Source organism: Scophthalmus maximus, chromosome 9 (assembly GCF_022379125.1).
Source record: "Scophthalmus maximus strain ysfricsl-2021 chromosome 9, ASM2237912v1, whole genome shotgun sequence".
Taxonomy (NCBI): domain Eukaryota; kingdom Metazoa; phylum Chordata; class Actinopteri; order Pleuronectiformes; family Scophthalmidae; genus Scophthalmus; species Scophthalmus maximus.
Window position 1 is genome coordinate 7,603,060 of NC_061523.1, and position 17,291 is coordinate 7,620,350.

The 17,291-nt window shown below is 45.7% G+C and overlaps 1 protein-coding gene and 1 long non-coding RNA gene across 6 annotated transcripts in view; both read right to left on the reverse strand.

Annotated features, from left to right (window-relative positions):
- Window positions 1–1,434: 1,434 nt before the first annotated feature.
- Window positions 1,435–17,174, reverse strand: rps6kal (ribosomal protein S6 kinase a, like). 5 transcript variants are annotated; one of them, XR_007031425.1, is made up of 23 exons: window positions 16,761–17,173; window positions 14,207–14,266; window positions 14,008–14,124; window positions 13,824–13,905; window positions 13,618–13,698; window positions 13,266–13,345; window positions 12,412–12,545; window positions 11,876–11,913; window positions 11,453–11,595; window positions 11,286–11,356; window positions 11,099–11,187; window positions 10,772–10,836; window positions 10,228–10,330; window positions 9,934–10,058; window positions 9,316–9,438; window positions 8,585–8,674; window positions 8,333–8,491; window positions 8,076–8,237; window positions 7,440–7,516; window positions 7,040–7,157; window positions 6,580–6,720; window positions 2,548–2,735; window positions 1,435–2,476 (listed from the first exon to the last, which is right to left on the reverse strand). XR_007031425.1 is itself a non-coding variant. In XM_035649935.2 (22 exons), exons 1-22 carry the CDS (start codon window positions 16,785–16,787, stop codon window positions 2,610–2,612), a joined length of 2,190 nt encoding a protein of 729 aa, XP_035505828.1. In that variant the 5' UTR covers window positions 16,788–17,174; the 3' UTR covers window positions 1,435–2,609. The 5 variants fall into 5 exon arrangements, 4 of the variants coding, with proteins under 4 accessions (XP_035505828.1, XP_035505829.1, XP_035505827.1 ...); XM_035649935.2 differs by having other exon boundaries at window positions 1,435–2,735; window positions 16,782–17,174; XM_035649936.2 differs by having other exon boundaries at window positions 1,435–2,735; window positions 12,412–12,518.
- The window catches only part of LOC124850501, a 34,798-nt gene continuing 18,941 nt past the window's right edge, over window positions 1,435–17,291 (reverse strand). The window contains exon 2 of the long non-coding RNA XR_007031426.1: window positions 1,435–2,609. This is a non-coding gene — a long non-coding RNA (uncharacterized LOC124850501). The remainder of the gene's footprint in view (window positions 2,610–17,291) is intronic.

Below are 17,291 nucleotides of genomic sequence, written 5' to 3' on the forward strand. Positions count from 1 at the left end.
TCCTGCTTTTATTAGCAGCAGGACCACACACACACACACACACACACACACACACACACACACACACACACACACACACACACACACACACACACACACACACACACACACACACACACACACACACACACACACACACACACACACACACACACACACACAGTGGACCAATGACAAAAACTGCCTCTCCCTCGTCTGACAGCTAATGGCTTCATTAGGAGCAGCGTGTTAATTGGCCGACTTTGGGGAGACGCTTGTTAATGAGGATAAATAGATTCACACCTGAGCGGGGCGCTACCCAGCCACGGCAGCACTGTGGGAAGCCTGGCTGGAGGACGGGCCAGGCAAATGTGCCCTGCGAATATGAGCGCAGCACTGTAATATTTTGGGGAGGGGGGGTATAAGTCAACGTGAGCGAGGCCCCCCGTCCCATTCCGTACACTTCCTCCCCAGCCCAAACACAGTTGTGTTTTTTGCCTTTGCCAGGCAGACTTATTAGCCGAGTGGCTGATTAGCACCAGGAGGCCAAAACAAAGAGCAGTATGTCAAAGCAATTAGCCCCACTGTTTACCTCTCAGCTCCCAGGCTGCCTGCAGAATGCAACTAATCCAGGAGAGAGGAGGGGGAGAGAGGAAGAGGAGGACATGGAGGCGGCTGCAGGGAAAGGACAACAGCTGGTCCATAGGCCAGAGTGTGTGTGTGTGTGTGTGTGTGTGTGTGCATTGATGGGAGCAGCGCCCCTTACCTCAATCCATCTGCTTTCCTTGCCTAGATCTCCATCCTCTGCTGTCTGGTCATGACAGCTCTGACACACACACAAACACAAACACACACACACACACACACTTCTCTTTACACACCACTGGTTAGAGCAGCTCATATTCTCAGGGGAGCGGGGGGGTTGGACAGACAAAATGGAAGCAGGCGAGACTGATCATTTACATAAGGGCAGGACACAGACCCACAGAGGGGACGCTGTGCCGCTCAGCCACCGTGTTGGACGCCTCGTGCACTGGACAGTGTTACCACCTAGTGGTGACGGATTTGCTTTGCATCTCGTCGGAGGTTCGTCGTGGAAGGAAACAAAGGGGAAGTTGTGTGTCTGGGACGTGGCCTTTATTCTAAAAGTAGGGTTGGTACCAAATGACAAAAAAAGCGTATTGTGATCCAACCCTCAAAATGGTTTGGGTTTAAAGCTAGATTAATCAATACTTTTGCTTTATATTGACAACTCCTATACTTGCGCTATGGTTAAAATATATTTCAGCGAACCTCCAATGGAGATCCTGTTTCATACTGTAAATGCAGCTTGTGGCTTCAAGTGAAATCGTGCTGCTTGAAGATGCATTATCCCACAAAAATTAAAACTGTCAAAAGCCTTAAATTACACGGCCGACGGGAAAAAAAAAAAAAACAGCTCAGGCGACAGCGAAAGCATGTCAATAATGATCTTTAATGTCAATATATACAGAACTTGAAAGAAAAATAGAATCTTAAAAATCAAATGAAATAAATACAATATCATACAGTTTCCACAATGTCTTTTTGAAGAGATATCCATGGAAATCTTTTTTTCATCTTTTTTGCATTTTTTTTATTCAGCCTCTCTGGTTCGACGGGGTACGTCCCGCCCCCCCCAGAGAAAATCCCTACAGCTCCCCCACATGCTCTTCATCTTCATCATATGTTTGTACGTATATATATTATATATACCTTCAAATTCTAGAACTTATCGTTAGTCCGTCGCCAGCTTATTCGACCTCTGTTGATACACTGTTAGCATCACAAAGTAACATGAGTTAGAAGGTGGATTTTTTTAAGGGAAAAGGAATACAAGTTGTGTCTTCATGTGCATTTATGTTACTGAAAGTGCAGGCGGATGACATTGTTCCTGAGGGGACTCTGAATCCGCCACAAGCAGAATCACGCCTTTTCATTTTGAAGAGAGGAAACAGTCGCACTATGACCTTCAGTCAATATCATCACGGCGACACTCTCACACACAAACCTTAACTTCACTTTGAAGAAACTAAGTTAAGAGAGCCAAAGCAAATTAGGGAAGGAGAGAGAACTGAGGAGGAGGGTGGCAGGGTGCAGATGAAGAGCAGTGGGGCACAGTTTACCGAAGCAGCTTTGAATCAGCCAATCACAGTGACGGAGAACATCAGCTGGTGTGTCTCTTCCCCACGCGAGGAAGAAAGAATGAAAGGCGAGGAGGGCAAGTGCATATGAAAGCTGTGGAAATAAATACAAGTCTGTCTCCCCAGCAGTAACAGATATGTGAGTTTCCCCTCTTCCTCTTCGGCCGACCTCTTCAAAATGCGACCTCGTCCAGTGTGTGTGTGTTTTTGTGTGTGCGCATGTTAGGAGGGTGTGAGTGTGTGTGTTGAGCGTGTCAAATAAATAGGTTAAAAAGGGGGAGACAGTCGCTCTGACTGGCCAGGACTTCGGTCTGTGTGTGTGTGTGTGTGTGTGTGTGAGAGAGCACGTCTACATTTTGTGTATGACAGTCGGACAGAGTGAGGTTGAAACTGGAGGGCGATCGATGTGTGTGTGTGTGTGTGTGTGTGTGTGTGTGTGTGTGTGTGTGTGTGTGTGTGTGTGTGTGTCTACATGTCGGTTGAGGTGAGTTTCTTCATGCTGCGTCTCTGCGCTAGACTGGACGCTGCCACCGGCTCCAACACCGGCTGACTCGTCTTCTGGCTCAGTGCTGAATAGGTGGCAGCCATGGCTCCCTGGACAAAAAGACACAATATTTTCTTTTAAAAACAGACACCACTCGCAACATTGCCAGCTTGTTGGCGTGCCTGTAATGACCCCGGCCCTTCGCCAACTATTGTGATAAATTGATTCAAGTAGCTTTTAGGGGGCAAAAAAGTCAAAATCTTCTGATTTCAGCTTCTTAAATGTGATTATTTTCTGGTGTCTTTGCTCTTCTATCACAGTAAACTGAAAATCTTTGGTGTGTGGACAAAACGAAACCTCATCATGGGGTTTTGGTTAACATGATCGTCATTTTTCACCATTTTATGTACCAAACAACTATAATAATCGACAGATTAATCGATAATGAAAATACCAGTTGGTTGCAGCCCTAGTCTGTACCAGCTGGTAACACCTGGACCCCGTGTATTCAGGGTATAATTTCTCTGAAGGTTGCGTTTACTGAGTCTTGACGTCATTGTTCTGACTTTGGTGTGTTCATGTTCAAGTCTGAATGTGAAAGAAAAAAAAGGATGCTGTGAACAAAATGTGTTGTATTCATGTGTTATTTTGTTATCCTCTTTCCGATATTTGCATAATAACAAAGAGCAAAGAAGATCAGGTGTGATGGTCATATGAATAATTTAAATGAATCATAAAAACGTTTGTATTGGCTAAAAAGTTTGGTGCTTGTGGGACATGGACGGTGTGAACGGTGTAACATTTGACGGGTTCACATTAAAAAAGCTTCTATTATGAGCCGATTGTAAAATTGGTTTCATGTGATCGGTATAATGTGTATGACGTCAGCAACTTGGCAACTTGTACTTGAGTAGTGGAACTCTTTTTTTCTGACTATTCTGAAACCACATGAATGCACTGCGAGTCTCCGGGTTTTACAATTGTCCAACTTTATCTCAACTCTCACTTTCTTCCTGTCATCCTTCTATTTCTACTATGGAAAACAATGCAGGATACACGCCTGACGGATTCAACAGAAGACCTGACGGATGAGGTGCGGGATCGTTGAGACTTGTTTGAGCTGACAAACAGGCCACAGGTACGGAAATAATACCGCCTCGTGACAGCAGTGATGTCCAGCGGGGCATTTCAATAAGGACCATGTGTCAGGCCTTGAATCACACGTGGGGGACAGAAGGAGGAGGAGGAGGAGAGCAGGAATAGATAGCTGACAGCAGTGGGACTCATGACTAAGAGTGAGTCAACACTCGACATTAAAAGTGGGACCGAGGAGTGAGAAAAACAATCTGTGGTTGTTCTTGTGTTAATAGCAAAGTCACATGATGACCAGTGCGAATATATTGAACCAGCAATGTCACCCTGATGTTAATTGATCAATCGGGTGGCGAGATGTTCATGCCGCTGGAAATCTTTTAACTAAACCAGCAACTATCTATCGATAGAGCTCAGCAGTGAATGCTTTCCCTGACCAGGTGCACCCCTCTACAGGAGCTCATAGTGTGGGCCCAGATCTTTTCTGATCTCTTGAATGTTGCCTTGAAAAAAAAAAAAAAAAGACAAAATGCTGAATTTCTTGAGCTCGTAAAAACTCTTTCCAGCAAAGCCAGAAGTAAGACAGGAGTCTGCCCTGTCTGCTTATCATCGTATTGCATTAACAAATATCTATACAGAACACCACACTATACAGACAGAACACTAGGATACATGGGTGGGGTGGGTTGTGGGTTGTGCGTGGGACTTCTGATCTTCATATCCCCACCTGAATTATTTGTTGGGGGGGTCGGGTGTACAATATAGTGCGATAGATCAATAAAATCTGAAATGGACCACCCACTGTCAGCGCTCGTGTTCGTGAGAAATGTGCGGCTTTTCAGGATGTCACCAAGCACGAATGTTTGGAAGGGGATTAAATTCTTTTATGTTTTGTTTTGTTGAGCATGTGTAACGCTGGTCCAGCCAGTCGAGTGTGACCAGTGTAGTGTGTAAACATCACTCGGCGACACGTTAAGAGACGTGCTCATGCTGGCGCTCAGGTGTTTTAGCTCCCTTGGTAGCGCGTCCAGCCCTATGGTCGGGGGTTCGAAAACACCCCGTGACACATGATCGAGTCATCCCCCCATCTGATTTTTTCATAAATTGCACCCTTGATACATCTATACGATGGTGCCTAGGAAGATTGGAGACAATATGTTGTTAAGGTGGTAAAGAGGCAACTGAGCCATAAACTGAAGCTCTCAATTTTACTGTTGATCTTTGTTCCAAACCCCAGCAATGATCACAGGCTTTGGGTTGCCCCTGAAAGAACAAGGTTACAGACAGAAGCAGGCAGCCGGCCTCTCTCTGCATGACTGGGTGAAGTTTACAGCAGTTTGACAGCGCCTCTGTATACAGCTGCTGCTCCCTGAGATTAAGAGAGGTCAGCTTCAGTGGAACAAGCACTTGGTAATGATGCTACCCAGACAACCTCTCTCTGTAGGGGCGGTGAGAACAACGGACTGGGAGAAGACTCCAAGATATAATGGGAGTGCTTTATTATCCTGCAAGTGCCGCTAATGCCTAGTTCACACTACGGGCCGCTTTTCCACTTGCTGACAAATATTGCGGTCGCCGATCGCTATGTGCAAACTCTTCAAACGCGCGTTTTCGAGTGGCTCGCCGTCAGTTGCCATCTCCGCCTAGATTTCTAGCAGGCAAAATATCTAGACTTCCCCGAGCCAATGAGAGCGCAGGACAAGGTGAGATTGAAAAAGTCTGGAGGATCATTCGGACTCATTTGAATGGTCGACCGTGGGGCCAATGTTGTTATTTGTGTGTGTGTGTGTGTGAGAAGAGTTGTGCAACTGTACCACAGTCCGTGTGTGCCTTATCAGATTTTTAAACGTGTAAGAGAATGGGCAAAGCGTACTGAGATTTGCAAATGCATATAGGAATATGCAAATCAGCTGCAAGGGGCATCAAGCGCATGGGGAGTTCAGACAATGACGTAGAGATGCAGACGCTTTTGTTTTTGTTTTCCCGCTTTCTGGAGACCAGACATACTGCTTGGGGGTTTCTAATGGTGAAAGCTTGTGTAGTGTGTGACCCACTTGTCGCCAGTCAGTCGTGTAGTGTGAACTCTTAATGACTGAAAGACTCCTGATCAGAAGACAGAAAGTGGTGTAGAGTGAACTGCACAGCAATGTGACGACTTTGAAAGTCGGGAGCCTGAACTTGGCATAAGAGAAGTTTAGGGAGAAAGGGAAGACAGTTTGCTCTGTTGTGCTGTTTTTACAATTACTTTTTGTGCCTTTCTTACATGTTGTTATGGTCCACGTGACTTCATATGTCAAAAGATTCTTCCAGCATCCAGATCACAATTCAATTTGTGCTTTTGTTTTTATATTGGAACCCACTGAAGTTCCTTTCAATTCCGTCTTTTTTGTAACCTTCTCTTTTCTTTCCTGAAACTGTGGCATCCTTTTTTTGTTGTCAGTTGCCTAGCAACAATGTTGTCAGTACCTAAACTACTTAAACGTTAATGGTATTAGGTGATTGTCTTCCCATGTCAAACAACAAAACCCAAGCTCCATTTAAAAGCAAGCATCTGACCAGGTCAAGTGGCAGGATGAGACAGAAGAATGGAGCACATCTGCTCTGTGAGACCTAGTCTCAGTAAAAAAGCTGTGGACGACTCACTGCACAGGCACTGACACCAGGGAGAAGAGTTCCGACCCAGTCCTGGTTAGCAGCGCTTGTGCACATCTGTCCTTAGAAATGCTGAGTAAAGTGTCACTGCCCATGTGGCAAGCACACGCACAGAGGGAACACTAACCTTTGAATCCCCCTACGTGGTGACAAACGGTTCTGTGCATCTTGTGCTTCTGTTCGTTAACAGGAGATAGAGTGTGCGCTCACCTTGACGAGGTGCGGTGCATCGTGGCGTGTGAGCTGGAAGTGCGGGAGCGCGTCTCTGCAGGTGATCCAGGAATGCTTTAGGACCTGCTCTGCTGTGTATCTCTGGTGAGGGTCCACGTGGAGCATGTGGGACAGCAGGTCCTGGAACAGACACACACTGAGTCATTCAAGTATTATACGTGTGTATCCTTACTATGGGCGAATATGCTCTAAAGGTTTAATTAATATGGTATTATAGAGCGGATTGGTACATTTTTCGTTGATAGATAAACACAGGTTCGGTCATCTACTCAGTTTTACAGCATCCATCCAGTTTATGTAGGACTTTCAAAAACAAGTGTACAATGTACATACACACAAAGAGAAAAATGTATCAAGTAGTATTAGACTTTGAAAATGTCCTTCAAAGACACACAACCAGCAGCAGCAGTGTGAGGCGACAGTGTCAGCATGTGTGCACCTTTGAGCTGTCTGACACAGTATCCCAGTTGCCACCTGTCAAGGAGAACTTTCCAGACCCAATCCGGAGCAGAATCTCATCTGGCGTGTCGTTTGGCCCGTTAGCAAACGGCGTGTACCTGACAGGGAGGTCAAAGGAGAAAAGTGAAGGAAACACGCTCATTGAGTGTTTTTCTGAGAGGGTAGGTGAAATTTGTAACTAAAAATCTACTGCTTCAAAATCCGGCCTGTGACCGTTCAACGTCCATAATAACACCAACAGGACGAGAAGTAAGTGACAGGAGCCGTGATGTTTGACCCATCTTTGCTTGAGTCATTTGGCGGCTTGGTGATGAATCAATCTTTCCCCACCCACATTTTAAACCGTTTTACCCAGCGGTTGCTCCTGAGTGCAGTCTTACCCTGCCAGCATTGTATACAGTAGAACTCCAAGACTCCATATATCACAGGCTGCATCATAACCTTGACGCATTAGTACCTAGACACACACACAGAAAGAGAGAGAGAGAGAGAGAGAGAGAGAGATGCAGCATTAGTCGTATCAACTCGCAACTCGTATCCTTTCTGCTATAAATGTCTTTACCTCTGCCAAGGAAGGTCATGTTTCCTTTGCTGTTTTTCTCTTTTTTCTGTCTACAGGATTACTCAAAAACTACTGAACTGGAGGTGTCAGGCATGACCAAAGAAGAACCCCATAAATTTGGAGCAGATCTAGGCCCCCTTTATAACAAAGTGAGATGGGGCGTTAGCCTTGGCGGGATGTAAGATTACGCAAACACAAATTAACAGTTTCCACAAAAATTTGTGGAAGAAAGGGAGGACCCAATTTAATTTTGGCACAGATTGAAACAAAGGAGTGGATCCAGGAATTTTATTTTACTGTCTTTAAAAATGTCCCAGGGAAAAATCTGTCATACTAGGGGGACTCATAACTATGAGTGAGTGAAATTTGGTGCAGCTGAATTTAAGGGGACTGTTGGGCCTTGGTGGAAGTACGCACTCTACTGAGTGATATTTTAGATGGTTTCCTGTCTCACCTCTGGTGCCACAAAGTTGGCAGTGTAACAGGGGGTGAGGAGGAGGCCATTGCCCCCCCGAAGCTGCTTGGCGAAGCCAAAGTCACAGATTCTGATAGAGTCAGGATTCCCCGAGTCGTCCATGTACAGGATGTTACTGGGCTTCAGGTCTCGGTGTACCACCTGTGAAGAGGGAGAGGAAAATATTTAGAAAAGATATCAATAAGATGTCTATGAGTTTCACTTATGCTTGAACATGTGCTTAAGTCTTTCCTCACCCCTTGGCAGTGGAGGTAGTCAACAGTCTTGGTGATGGTGTAGAGCACAGCGCTGGCCTCTCTCTCGGAGAAAAACTTCTGCCTGAGGATCTTGTCCAGCAGCTCCCCCCCCTTCATCAGCTCCGTCACCAGGTAAACATACCTGCCCTCGTCATACACCTGACACACACACCAACACGACACGTCAGCATGCTGACAAAGTCTTCAAAACCCCTGTCCTTCTCATAAAGTCCACACAGAAATGTCACTGACGTCTTTCAGAGTGATGATGTTGGGATGCTGTCCGTATCGCATCAGGATTTCGATCTCTTCAGAGGGGTCCCTCTTACTTTTGTCTATAATCTGTGACATGTGGAAACATAGATAACAGTAGTTAGTGTCACATGGAAACAACATCATTGTACAGGGCATTCAACAATCTGAAATAGCTCCGATATGTTTAACAACAGCACACTGGCCCAACAAAGTTTTGAGAAGTTGCTGCAATACAGGTCCAGATGCTGAAGATTTGCTGCCCTCTCCTGGTGAACTCGTGTCACTATTCACATTCATCATGATTACTTCATTTTCCTGCAGTTTCATATATACCAAGGTGTGCAATCACCTACGTGAACTCACATTCTAGAGACGAAAAAAGCCTTTAAAGACATATCACAGCCTTCAAACTGGTTTCAAAATGTGTGTAATGGTGGTGTCAATTTTTTATTTCAATAAATTTCAATAAAAGAAAAGTTACCACACACACGTTTGGCTCCAATGCAAGTATTATTTGATACAACATTTATGATATGCTTTGATATGTATAACTATTGGATAAATTATGTGCCTCACCCATGGAACAGTAGCGTTCTTGCCAATTCCTTATTATCCACTGCTGATTAATTAATATATTAATGAATCATGAATATATTATTACAAAGGTTTAAACATACAGTCAAAATGACTCAAACAAGCAATTATTTAATTTTTTTGTATCTGGTTACCTTCACAGCATAGTCCGCGGCAGAGACTCGGTGTACACAGCGTTTACAAATGGAGTAAGAGCCGACCCCTATGTCCTCCTGCAGCTCGTACAGATCAGAGAACTTGGCCGCACCCCCGTGCATCTGGAAACAACATGTTTCTTACTGTTAATAATTTCACATCAAAATGAGTTCCAGTAAAGCCAGAAGCTTCTGTCCATGTCTAAATATCCTTTTAATGTGATGTAATTATTCAAAAATAACGAAACAATCCATGGTTGATTCCATACTGGTCAACAGGTGTACAAAACCAGGCTTTTTTTTTGTAAGTTTGCACTGATGCTGTAAATATAGTCACGTTTTGAAACGGTTAGTGTATTATTGCAATCTTCTAATCTTATCTTTCAAGGGCTGGCTGCAATATGAGTACATGTCCACAAAAAAGTAGTAGACACTTCTGTTAAGCTGCAAAATGGCATAAACATGTAAGGAAGTCCTGTTGAAGATAAATGAAATGAAGAGTTCAACCTGCAGGATGTGCACAGATTGAGGTTCATGCAGGAGATTAACAGTAAAAAAACAAAACCTGGCCACATGCAAAGTAGAGATGATGTGTGTTCAGAGATGATGTGTGTTCACCTGAACTATAGGGAGTATGCTGAGCAGCGGGGAGCTCTTGTTCTCGTCCATAGGGGCCGGGGCAACAAAACTGAAGCCTTTGAAGAGCTGGTGGGCGTTAGCACTGGGTGGGATACCTGGGGAGTCTAAATACACAAAGATAATTCATAATATGGACAGATGAACAAACGCCCACTAAAATTTCGGAGTTCTAGTCGGGCCTCAATTGGTGTTTCCATGACTGCAGGAGTGGCTGTGGCTTTTAAGCTGGAGAGCATGTGGACGGATCACGTACGTCCGTAGGTGTCGACCTACCTTTAGGCGTTTTAGCGGTGAACTCTGGGTCAAAGCAGAATGTGTCATCTGGTTTTCCTGCCGCAGGCTTGAATGGGGGCTGGAGCTCTCTCCTGTACAGTTTCTGAAGAAAATGCAGGAACGAAGAGAGAGAGATTAACAGCAAAATACACATATGCGTAAGATATCACCCCCCCCCCCTCTGGCTGTTTGGAGTGTGTGTGAATTTATGAAGAAGTGAAACCAACACCCCTCCCAGATTAACCCTCTCCAATCCTTCTCCAGCTCGGTGCAGCCAATAGCATCCTGCTGTCTCTTAAACACTCACACAGTGCTATTAGTGCACACACAGTGAGAGCTGGCCCTCTGCCCAGACACACACACACACACACACAAACTGGCATGGCCAAGACCGATGACCAGTCACCAAGCCAACCGTTTGCTAGGTGTGAATCCTCAACAGAAGCTGGGAGGGTTACGTGTGTGTATGTGTGGGTCCGTGAGAAATGAGAGGGAGTTGTGTGCGCGTCTTTGTGTGTGTGCGTGTGCGTGTGTGTGTGCTCACATTCCAGTCGATGGTGGAAAAGAAAGCGTGGCGTTTGATCTCCTCCACTCCGTCGGGTCCGGCCCCTAAAGACACAGATCACTCCGGTTCAGTTAACCTGGCACGCTCGTTTTTCTATTCTTTTCAGAGAGCATCAACAAGTTCACACGTTTTTTTTTCCCCTCTCTGTGGTTTCCAGCATGTGCTTTACATGGGTGCCAAAATGTTAACAAGCTCAAGCTAAGCGAGCGGTGCAACGTTAGGATCAACACACCTCTTTGTTTTATTTTTCCCTTATTCCAACAGGTCTACACACTCACACGGGCAACACGCTGTAATGCACCTCACCTAGTCTGTTAGCGGGGTTACGTTTAAACAGCATCCGCAGCAAACTCTGGGCTTCCAAACTTAGGAACTGGGGCATTCCCAACTTAGCTCTGATGGGAAGAAAAGAGCAAGAGGTGAATATGTATGAAAAGAATCATAACTTAATGTACTTTATATGTATGCATTCTGTGCCTCAATCATGACTTACTTGAGAATCATGTTCATGGTCTCATTGCGGTCTTTGCCTTGGAATGGTAACGTCCCCGTAAGCATCTCAAACTGCAAGCACACAGGATTTATTGATTGTTTTTACCAATCTCTTCATATAAATGTCAACGTACGCGTATGTGTGTAAATTTGGGTGAACTTGTGTACCATCAGTACTCCCAGGGACCACCAGTCCGCACTCTGTGTGTGTCCTCTCCTGTTGACCACCTCGGGGGCCATATACTCCACCGTACCGCAGAAGGAATACGCCTTCTTATCAGCATCGACTGACTCTTTGCTCAAGCCAAAGTCTGCACAATGGCAACGCAGAGCAACGCGGTGAGATACACAGAGGACTGAACAGTCACAGTCATATTAAGGAATTATGATATGTAGAACGATTATTATTCTAAGTGCTGGAGGAAGAACCAAAAATAGCTACATAGGAAAATACGCCTAGGAACGACAGGGGCCATAAATACATATTTAACATGACACATTTTCATTACAGGTTACTAACATTTATCTATTAAATTACTCAGAAAAAAATGTGCATTACGATAAATTATCATTCATTAGTCAAAAACATACCTGTTAACTTTATGTGTCCAGCTTCATCAAGTAAGATGCTGTAAGACAAAAACAGCGTTTCCACAGAGGTGAGCTTCAAATAGTCCCACATTCCATTTCCTTTTTTAAAACATCATTATACTTTTAGGCCTTTGAGCACTACACACATATAGTTCAAAACTCTCAAAACTTTACATATATTAAAACTTCATGTATAAAAAAACTTTACGTGTACAAAACTTTTATCAGTCACAATTGTGGAATAGTCAGTGTGGAAAAGGAGCAGATAAAATATGAAAATCTACTACAAACTCAACCTGATGTTGGTAGGAATTTATCACAAGTGGTTAGAATGTGACCAGTATAAGTTGGTTACTTTTTAACATATCCTGTGATGATGGCCAGCGCCATACACTCAACAATACAGATGTTTGTAATGAACCAAAAGACAACTACAGCTGTGCGGGCTTTTTCTGTACTGAGGAGAGATGTGGGTATGCTGCTGGGTTAAGAGTGTGGAAGGTCAAAAGGTGACTGGTGAGGTCTAGGGTTCATACTTCTCTGGCTTGAGATCTCTGTAAACTATGCCCAGGTTGTGCAGATGGTCGAGGGCCAGGGCCAGCTCTGCAAGGTAGAATTTCACATCTTCCTCTGTAAACATAACCTGATAAGAACTGGACAAATTTACTCTCTGAACTCAGAAGAAGAGAGAAATTCAGCAGCAAAGGAAAAAAAAACACAACTTCAGTATTAAGCTTCAGTTACCACAAACAGAGACATACATTATTATTATTATTGTCACATGTATCAACATTTCAAATAGGTTACAAGATTCAACAAGCTGTTGATTTGACATTGCCAGCAGCTATGCTTTGTTTCTGAGACAGGCTTTCAGCACAAGGTTTGTTTTGAGAACAATCGCACATTGTCTGAGTTACGGAAAGCATTTGAAAAGAGCAGATCGCAGCTTCTGCCTGACAAGCAAATTGGTGATTGAAAAGCGAATAAAGATTCCAAGAGAAACACTTGTGTTTCCGTGAGGGATTTAAGTCCTAATTTGAATAAAAGGCAAACAGAAAACAGCAGAGACAGTTGACTTGGCAGTGCTTATGCTCTTATAATATAAATAAAAATCCACTTGCATGCTAAGTGTGCACCTGTTCCATGTGTAACTGTCATTTTACCCATTCCTCTGGGTTTACAAAAGGAATTTGATACATATGTAGTTCTGATTTCCATAAATATGTTTAAACCACTTGGGGTTATAAAAAAAAAAGGACCATTAAAATCTTCAATGAATCAAAAGACAAGCTCTACTTTCCTTATTGGAAAAAAACAAAATAACAGATACAGCAGGGTGCGTATACACTAAAACTATAATGAGATGTCAGGCAAGAGAACATCAGCTTACCTCTTTGGATAAGCGAGTGAATACATCCCCTCCCCTGAGAAAGTCCAGTATTAAATACAGTTTCCCTTCTGTCTGAAAGGCTGGGGAGACGAGCAAGCGGCTGATTTATTCATATGCTATTACACATAATAGAAGTGTGGCACATGCTAACACTGTAACTCATATAGAAAAACAATGATAATATATCATAATAAAAGAAGCTTTTCAATAACTGTGTAATAAGGATGTGAACAATGATTTTTCTGACGATGCACAGAAGGATCTAATCCTAAATCAAACTTTAATTGTGATTCAATCCGCGTGATCAAATACAATCAGCAGCACGCCACATAAATAAGACTGCTTCTCTTACCGTAGTGCAACTTCACTATGAAGGGATGATTGACTTCCACTAAAATGTCTCTTTCCATCTTAGTGCGAACTCTGTCCCTGACTGGAGAGACAAAACGACAAGGGGACGGCATCAGAAAGAGAAATTCAACACTTAAGAGAAAATAAAAATACTGGTCGACCGGCGCAAAGGTGTTGAAAGTGATCTTGGGTGTTTGGTTGCATTACCTTTCAAAGATGCCTTTTTAAGAACTTTCATTGCATATAACTGTGCAGCATCTGGACCCAAGAGCTTCCTGACCAGAAATACCTGCAAGAGAGAGAGAGGGAGGGAGAGAGCAAGAGAAATTTAGAAACATTCAAACGCCTACGAGCGCCCTAAACATCGGAGCGGTCTGCTCCCTTTCCTCACCTTGCCGAAAGAGCCCTGGCCGAGGACCTTGAGCAGTTCAAACTGAGATGGATCCGCTTTCTCACAACCCTCTTTCACATGGTGGGTGATGGGGATCTCCTCGTACGCCCCGTCATCCTACACAAACAGAATCGGTATGAGACCGCCACACAAAACACCACAGGTGGATGGATGCACAATCACGCCAACCAATACTTACACAGTGTGAGAAAGACTCTCCCTCCTCCATTGGCTCGTCCATGATCTGATGTCCATTGACCTGCAGCCAAACCCACAAATGACATCAGAGGACTCGGCAACAGTGAAAGACTTCCACAAAGCTGGTTCATCCTAGTTCTCGGCTGAGCGGGACAATGACTGCAGCTGCAGCACGCCCACATGTATGATATCGATGAGTCACATGCAAGAAAAAGTGCGCCTTCACTTCTCCGACTGAAGCTCTATTTGTTGTTAAACAGCATAGAGTCCATACTTAAAGCCCGGCCAGCTGTCCCGCTCTCATCCTGTCCCCATAAAGCCCTTCATTATTAGCATTCTAGCTTAATCCCCAGCCAGGGCAAAAACAACATGTCTGACAGGCTCTGGGACGCTGATGTTCGCTCGGGCTGCAGCCGCCATTCAGCCTCTTGGGGACAAACCAGGGTCTGGTTCTTTTAGGGCTTCCTGCAGACAGTGGTGTCAAAATGCTTTTTTTAAATGACCTCTGACGGGCACGCTTTGTTCTACCCACAGTTACTCTCAGGAGCCTGCTCCGTGACCCTCTTCTGTTTATTCAAATGGCAGCGCACTGTAATGATATCGCCAGAAGAGGAATGTGCACAAGACAATAAACTGACCAATATAAGATTATCCAGGTCTGCATACTTCAGCCCTGCGCTGAAGCTCTCTGTCTGCATGATGTGTTCAGCCTGGTGTGTTTGTGTGTGCTGAATTCCATCAAGCCTCTGAAGAGGGGGGGGATGAGTCATAGCACTACGCGAGCCCACTCAGTGGGTGGAGCCACCGACATACGCTCACGTACATCCCCAGAGCGGAGGCCAACAAGCCATTTTTCCAATATCTTAGGGCTATAAAATGACATTAACAAGATAAACACGAAAAACAAAACAAAAACAATAATCAAACCAAGATATACACTACAAAGCAAGACACGTGACACAGAAAAATGTCAACATGTGAGGCCGGGTGCACCTATGAAGTATTAAACATCCAGACGAAGCCAGAGCAGTGCTTGCGCCACACGTTCACACGCGCGTACATTTCCATTCCCGCCGGTCGCCGTGGCCCAGAGTGCTGCCTACACTCCCCAGCACAGGCACGCCAGTCTTTTTCAGCCTTTTCGACGAGACGGTCTGATACGGACAACCATCTCACGGCCCACTGATGCCGGCAAGCAAACAAGGCTCCAGGTCAACCGTCACCTTCAAACTGATACAAAGTGGATTAGGCGGCCGGCATCACCACGAGCCCAAATTAAGTTTGCTAAGCTTGATGTTTACTTGTGCGCTTCTTCTACCGTGGCAGCTTCCAATGGGTTTCGGCGTTCAGTCAAGTCAGTACATTAAAGTGCGTATTTGTAGCAAGGGGGGGGGGAGAAAACCTGACCCTTTTTCTGAAACAGTTATATTTAGAGCCAGATTGTTAAGCCAATTATCGAGGTCATTGGACAGATTGGCAGAAATATGAATTGTGTGGCAAACCCCCCCCCAAAAAAAAAACTATATAACAGGAGGAGGCGAGATCAGTTCAACAAACCTCTGTGTGTTGCAATATCTTAGAGACAGACAGTTTGGACTGTAGGTGTGAAGGACTGTGAGGAATCTCAGACACGGAGAGGTCAGGATGTCAGGTTGCAGGGTCGACATTGGCCCACTGGACCCCCCCACAGCTGTCACGGGGCAGCATGTCTGATCGGCTCTTCTAGCGGAGGTCTGGAGGGTGGTGAACTCGGTCTTTAAATAATACACCAGTTTCCATCAGGAGTTGCGTGTCGTTCGTATTTGAGCCCGCGTAGCCCGCGCATGCGTTTCTTCAACCCTGACCATCCAGTTCCCACAATGCCAGACAGGTGGGTCGATGGTGTGAATCAGATCGGAAGTCACTAGGTAGCTAACAAACCGAAGTTAGAGCTAATAACAGCATCGCCGAGTCCAGCCCTCGGCGCAAATGTAACCCGGCCGGTGTTCGACTTTGAACGAAAACAACGCCGCCGAAGCATTTCACCACCTCGGCAGAGACACGCCAAAGCCCCCGTGCCGGCTCTCCGTTCACTTGGACGCTGGAGACTCGTAAAACAAAGTTTGGAGCCTGCATGGCTGTCAGCTAGCAAGCTAACCCCATGCTAATGCTACACACGCTAAGCTAGCCGCGAAGCGAACTCCTCTCGAGAAGTGTAAATAACAACAAACGCCGAGGGCAGGTCGTGTGTGTGTGTGTGTGAGTGTGTGTGTGTTTGTGGCGGGTTAAAGAGCCGGTCCCCCGTGCGGAATACCGACCGGCGGGGGGGGCAGAAGCCCCGTCGGGTTGGCGTTTTAAAAGAGGACAGACCCGGGCAGCGCGACAAAAAATAAACACCTAACCAGCTGTTAGCATTAGCTAGCGCGTTAGCATGCATCGCGGTGCGCTGCGGGTCGTGACGCGAATTCAAGCCGCTCGCGGGGCGAGCTAACTTAACGGGACAGCACACGCCAACGAAAACCACGGCGAGAGACCCGATGTGCACGAGAACGAAAAACACGCGTGGGCCAACTCACCTCACTGCTAACGCTGTTTACCTCCATCTTGTGCCAGAAATCCTCTCCAAGTCTAAGGCATCGTAGTCCGCCTAGACCCCCGCTCCACGTTGCATGGCTCCCCCCTGTGTGGAAGTCCGGCTGCTCTGCTTCCACGACCAGACGCAAAGCCGCGCGGGCGCGGGGTGGGAATCGGGACGGGGTCGGAGGGGGCCGGTGCGGGGGAATCGCCGATGCCGATGACTGGACCCGTACGCTCGCCGAGAGCACCGCTCGTCCGCTACCCTGCCATGGATGCGAATATGGCGGCCACCGTGGTACCTGGTCGTCACCGAGTGAGCCTGTATTGACGTATTAATGACGCAATTCAGCTCAGGATTTCCCCCCGTCCAAACCGAAGCGGCGGATCTCGGAGGTAGAGCGAGGGAGGGAGGGAGGAGGGAGGAGGGAGGAGGAGGGGGTGATGCTGCATGACACGCTGCGAGTGACTTGCATTCATCCGGGTGACTGCACATTCGCTTGCAACTCAAACAGTCCCCGTCACTGTGACAG